This window comes from Rhipicephalus sanguineus, chromosome 4 (assembly GCF_013339695.2).
Source record: "Rhipicephalus sanguineus isolate Rsan-2018 chromosome 4, BIME_Rsan_1.4, whole genome shotgun sequence".
Classification (NCBI taxonomy): domain Eukaryota; kingdom Metazoa; phylum Arthropoda; class Arachnida; order Ixodida; family Ixodidae; genus Rhipicephalus; species Rhipicephalus sanguineus.
The window spans coordinates 86,108,260-86,114,259 of NC_051179.1; the positions used below are offsets into that span (position 1 = coordinate 86,108,260).

Here is a 6,000-nt window from a genome sequence, read left to right on the forward strand (position 1 = left end):
TTGTCGGAGAGTCGTGGGACCCACAAGAGAGTGAACGTGTCTCTATAAAGAGAGTCATATACGTGGCATATCTGGACTCACCGAAAAGAGTACTCCTTTTTTTTCTTTCTTAGAGTGCAGATGTGATGTTCACGCGTCTTTCAAAAGCAGGGCTGTGACGCGAGGTCGCTTTGGACAAACATGGTTTCAGGAGCATTGTATTGTCTGCCAGAAGAGGTCGCCACTGTAGAAGTAAGTGCGCAAGTGACCGCTGTATTTGTGAGGCCTCGACGCAAAAAAAATAATAAAATAAATTCAGCGAGCCTGATAGGGTTATTACGCGCTTCAACCAGTTAGACCCTCGAGACGCACGCCAGTGGGAATGACAACGTTTTTCACTCGTTTGAGGCGCAAGCTACAATCTTTGCCTCTCTCATTCCTGGAGCTGAGCGCATCACAGCGTGCCGGTCGCCCTTAGGTACTACGCAGCCGGGACAAAAAGCTCGGCGGAGATGTGGAGATGAGTCCACGTCGAAGGCTACAATTGCCTCGCAGTAGCAATGCACAATGTCCAAATTTCTTAACACGCTACGGGGCTGCGAGAACTTCTATGGAGGGAACGTTTCGCCTTGGTGTTACGAACGATTCTAATTTGAAAGCGCGTATGCTTGGGCATGTTGGTAAATTCATGTTCACTTTTATAGCGCACAATACGAAGTTCCTTTCCATATTTGTTCTTATTGTGGGCTATAAATGTGAACGATTTCTTTGAAACAGGCACGAACTGATTTTTTTATTAATTATTCTCCGAGGGTGAACCGCTCAGCCCCATTCAATGCAGCATTCATCCTAGGCCGGTAAATCAGTCTACGCTTGTCTTCCAGAGCTGTGCTAGAGAGAACAGTTTCGCAGAAGGAGGTGAAGCCAGGCCCGTAGCCAGGGGGGGCTACGGCCTGGCTTTCGGGAGGGAGGGGGGGGGGGGCAGGCCTCCTGCCCCCCCTCCCAAAATTTTGTTGACACATGGTGTTTTATCGAAAATAAATCATGAAAATAGGTGTTTTTCTCAAATAGTCAAGGCTTTCAGCAAGTGCCCCCCCCCCCCCCTGGAAAAAAATTCGCCTGGGTGAAGCAGTAGGGTGCTTTTGACTGATCGGGTGGTTTGGGGCATTTCCACGTAGGGTGGTGAAGCCTTGAGAATCCTCCGCAGAAAGGACATCGGTCTGAGTACTGGTTTGGACAAGAAAAGTGGCGGAGCGCAAGGCGCGGAAATGTATCGCTTTGTAGCTGGTACGAAGTGGCACCGTCTGCACTGGTTAGCTTTACTTGTGGCGGATGGGATGTTTTAGCGGGCAATTTGAAGCGCTGTAGTATATACGTGTGTATGTGAGTGGTACCTTCTGCACGTTGTCTGGGGTGGTCTGTCTGACCTTCCGTTGGCGCCCACAAGGAGCGTTCATGCAGCGTCCGTTGAAGGTTCTGTAAGCTGAAGCTTTAAATGGTTTCTCTCTTGATAGCATCCTTTCGCAGTTCCTCATACAGCAAGGAAAGAAAACAAAGGGAGGTAATCATGCGAATAAAATATGCATGCTTCGGAATTTCACAACACCCACTGTACCGTGTCCATTTGCAGGGCTGCGCATCGTGGACGTGGTTTTTCCCACACCTGTACGCGCCCTTCGCGTCGGACTTCGACAACATGGGTGACGTCGCCATCGACTTTGACCCCGAAACAGAACCCGTGAGTCAATTTTACCTCATTGTTGGACGTAGGGCGTATGCCAATAGGGCATTTATACAAGAGAGATGGCGCACGGACCGACATCACGCGTAAAATATATATAAAATGATATATACGTGATAGAGGGCCAGGTAGAATTCTACAATATCTAAGCTTGTGCGCCAAAATTTTATACGAGGTGGACCATTTCGTTCTTGGAACTGGCGATGATAGCATAGTTTCTGTCTTCTTTAACGCCTCAGTGCCTCACGAACTGTTTTGTTGAAATCCAAGCTAGGTTGTTGGGTAGTGATTGGATGGACCATGTGTCCGCGTTGTCCTCCACGCGAGCAGAGCTCCTGGTGGGATGGAACTTCTCAAGACTTCGATGCATGCATGAGGGTATAACTTGTGCGCCAGCACGACTCCCTGTGTGCACGAGCACCCCTATATCCGTGCGAGCGCGCGCGCGCGCGCGCGTGTTTGTGTGTGTGTGTGTGTGTGTGTGTGTGCGCGCGCGCGCGCGCGCGCGCGTGTGTGTGTGTGTGTGTGTGTGTGTGTGTGTGTGTGTGTGTGTGTGTGTGTGTGTGTGTGTGTGTGTGTGTGTGTGTTCGCGTGTGCTTCAGGAGCGCCGTGTAAGCGCAACACACAAACTAGAAAGAAATGACAACTTCATCGAACGATCACTCACTCTGGTACACGTTTGCCCTTGAATTAACTGAACCTTTTCAAACCGATTTCCCTGGTTTGCAGGTTAAGCCTATGGAGCAGCTCATGAGCGTCCTGCCTGCATCCAGCAGCCGATTCCTTCCCGAGCCTCTTGCCGACCTCATGGATGATCCTGTAAGCTTACTGCGCAAAAATTACGCGAGCTTAAATACAATGGTTCTACTCGGAGAGCAAGACTTGATCCTTTAGTTTATCTGACCAATGATGTACTGTCGCGCGTTTGCATTCTAATTCTGATGATACAAAAGGAATGATTCTGTTCTTACCGATGGTCTTTGATAGATGTAATTTCTAGAAAACATTGGTTGCGTTTTGTGTGAATATTCTTACACGTCGCGCAAAGCATATATCTAATTTCCTGCTTCGCATCTAAAATTACAGATCAATATTCGCCCTTCGTTAACGCATCTCAACAGCAGCTTAAACCTATATTACTTTGCTTTAGGTTGTTCCCAATGACTACTGAAGGTGGAGAAACTAAACAAACGATCGGTCGTTTTAGTGTAACAGTGCTGCCTTCTTAACAGAATCTTGATGCGCAATGTGTCTGCTATTACAAACACTCACTGCTATCGCGCCGTGTTGATGTTTTTTTTTTTTTCAGCAGACCGGTCGCCGCTTTGTCAGCCATTGAGGATGGCCGAATGAAATTGTTGATGACATAGTGGAATCCGACAATTATTCAATAAAATTTCAGCGTAAATGTCTCACTGTTCAGGTAACAACAAAGTAAAAAGAAATATTTACATAGATAACAATAATGGAGGGGATCACGGCTTGCCATGATATCCGGTCCTGCAGGTAGGAAATGCGGAGACTTAGACTTCGATTCGCCTTTTGCCGCATCATTTGTGTTGTCATGAAGAGGTGGTCAACAGCGGATTTTCCTTGTTGCACCGCGCTTTCTTTCAGAGGTCTCCCATAACGGACTTTTACCCGCTCAACTTCAAGATAGACCTCAACGGCCACAGGCACGACTGGCAAGGTTAGTATAAGTTTAGTAAGCTCCTTGACGCACGTTTACTTAAGCTTATATTAGCAGAAGAGAAGGTGAGGAGGGGGAGCTTGGCGCTTGTTGGCGAATACTATGAAATGTATAGCTCTATAACGCGCACTAAATCATTCCTTACTTTGCATGCAGTGCTAGGTGTTAAGATTATATATGAAACCCATGACTTCAAAACGCCTTAACAAGCAAATTCTTTGAAAATAATCTTTCAAGTGAGCAAACGACCCTCCAAGTTTTACTGTTCCTGATCGCAGGTGTCGCCCTCCTGCCTTTCATTGAAGAAGACAGGCTTCTCGACGCAATCAGAACAGTGTACCCGCTCTTGGACGATGACCAAGGTAACGACTGACGTATTTCAAGAATTGCGAATAATATGTGCCATGAATACGGATTGTAGTAGCCGCAAACGCTTTCAACAAGCATCTATGAGGTGTACGCCTGATGATGTCGTAGTCGGCCATCTTGATTGCTTTAATTGGCTCTCAGCGTTCTTGCGTACGCTACACAATAACCTTAGGAAAATGCTTATCAGTGGAACCAAAAAGTATACATACGTCTCACAAGCAATTACTAAGTATTTAATAGCTATTTCTTACTTAAAATGTGCAATCGATGCAAGTTAACTATGGCTACTTCTTCACATTGCCAGCGGTGCATTGTGTTCTATGACGGTACTTCCTGTGAGAAAACAAAATTTGCTACGGCAATTTTTCATTGTTTTGGATTCACCAGGGAACCATTCTCACTTATTCGATCTTTTGCCTAATTCTGACGCGGCTTAGCACGCCTTGGAAGCAAGCAAATGCTATCGATCCTGTGACATGAAAATCAATTTTGTCTCCGACGAGTTAGCTTAGCTTGTATATTGTCATATGAAATACTGCACTGCAAGCCGTTGCGTAAGTTTGTACTTAGTGTCGACGTATGCAAGGTGGTCTTTCAATGCACGCAGTTCTTACTGGAAACACAAACGCATCTCAAAGGTTATGATTTTGCTAACTGTGTATGGCAGAAAAACAAGAAAGTCGGAAATACGTCATAGGCGAGAAATCTTAGCATCACCATTTAGGAAAACAAGCCGCTAAAATTTGTTTAACAAAGGACTGCACAGGAACGCATAATCATTGTCGCATATGTTCATTTTTAAATGTTTTCTAAGATGAAAATGCGATTAGTTCATGAAAGTTCTTCTTACCTCTCTGAAATCTGCCAATATTTCAGCTTTCTCAGTTCGCCAGGCGGCGTCGCTGTCATTTCCTAAATCTTTCACATTTGCGACTTGCATTGGTCGAAATTTACTACACGACCGACGTTCACACCTGCGTGTGCTATTGCCCTGCAAAATGAGCTAACGTCCTGTTCCTGCGCATCTCATTGGTTCAGAGGTTTGCGACTGCAGTCGCGTGACTGGAAAATCGAGCAAACGAGCGACTGAGCCAAGGTAGTCGCTTTGTGACCAAGGCGTCCATTGGCGACCAGTCACTTTGCGACTTATTTATTTGGTCGCGAGACCAAGTTAGTCCAGACATTCCTGGGAGTGTTATTAGCCTGCGCCGCTCGCCGTCATGGCTGCGAGCGGCGCTGCCCACTTTCAGGATTACACACGCATAAATACTCGGTTAAATGGATGGGAAAGCGACCGCCGCTGTAGCTCAATTTGTAGAGTATCGGACACCTTATCCGAAGGTTGTAGGTTCGGTTCCTACCTGCGGCAAGTTGATTCTTCATCCACTTTGATTCCTCTCCATTTATGTCATAATTACTATATATACTACAGTTAAAACATACGAGTAATTTCCCCTATACCTTCCTTATCTTCATAGTCAATTGGTTCCATTATTTCGTGCCTTGTGTCATGGCGCTGTCGTGCAATCCTGAATTATTTTTACTAATTACCTACTGCCTCTTTTTTTTAATATGCCAACAATTCGTAAGACTCCAGTTCTTCACTTTTAGCACGCATAAAAGCGAGGCCTCTTATTAAAGGTTTTCCCATTGTTGCATCATATTATGCATTGTGAGGACACTTACGGCCTTCCTTACCATATTTATGGTGTCCACTCCGCATACTATAATGTACATCACAGCCCTTTACCACTGAGTAACACGCTGCCTGTCAACTTATTTCTCGCAGCCAACAGGAACTCTGAGGGCGACGACATATTGTACGTCCGCGAGGGCCAGCCAGCCTACGACTCCTTCGCCGCAACCTACGAGGATTGCGACGACTACGACAAGGTTGAACGCACCGTGACTCAAGTATTAGGCGTGTACTGTGGGCATGTCAAGGGGGCTATTATAGGCTGGTGGATTCACAACGATTCCAACAATGTTCTTTACCTGCGTCTCCCATGCTCCCCGTGCCTTGAGCTACAGTTACCGTGAACAAGCACTGCATCTCTTTTCAGTATTTATCAGTGAAATTTCGATGGTCACCGTAATGCTGTTACACAAATGGAAGGGAGAAAGGAGAGGAGGATGTTGTTGAGACAGGTTGGCGTGTCAAATGCGGGAGAGTAAGGGGAAGAAGTTCAGGATCCCTTGGCCTATCGGGAAAATGGGGGCA

The 6,000-nt window shown here is 46.2% G+C and overlaps 1 protein-coding gene across 1 annotated transcript in view; it reads left to right on the forward strand.

Moving 5' to 3' along the window:
• Positions 1 to 5,819, forward strand: part of LOC119391375 (5'-3' exoribonuclease 2-like) — a 51,666-nt gene extending 45,847 nt beyond the window's left edge. Inside the window, exons 20-24 of the mRNA XM_037659058.1 lie at positions 1,610 to 1,717; positions 2,450 to 2,539; positions 3,338 to 3,410; positions 3,689 to 3,772; positions 5,569 to 5,819. Of these exons, the coding sequence (XP_037514986.1) occupies positions 1,610 to 1,717; positions 2,450 to 2,539; positions 3,338 to 3,410; positions 3,689 to 3,772; positions 5,569 to 5,819 (606 nt within the window). The remainder of the gene's footprint in view (positions 1 to 1,609; positions 1,718 to 2,449; positions 2,540 to 3,337; positions 3,411 to 3,688; positions 3,773 to 5,568) is intronic.
• The last annotated feature ends 181 nt before the right edge of the window (positions 5,820 to 6,000 follow it).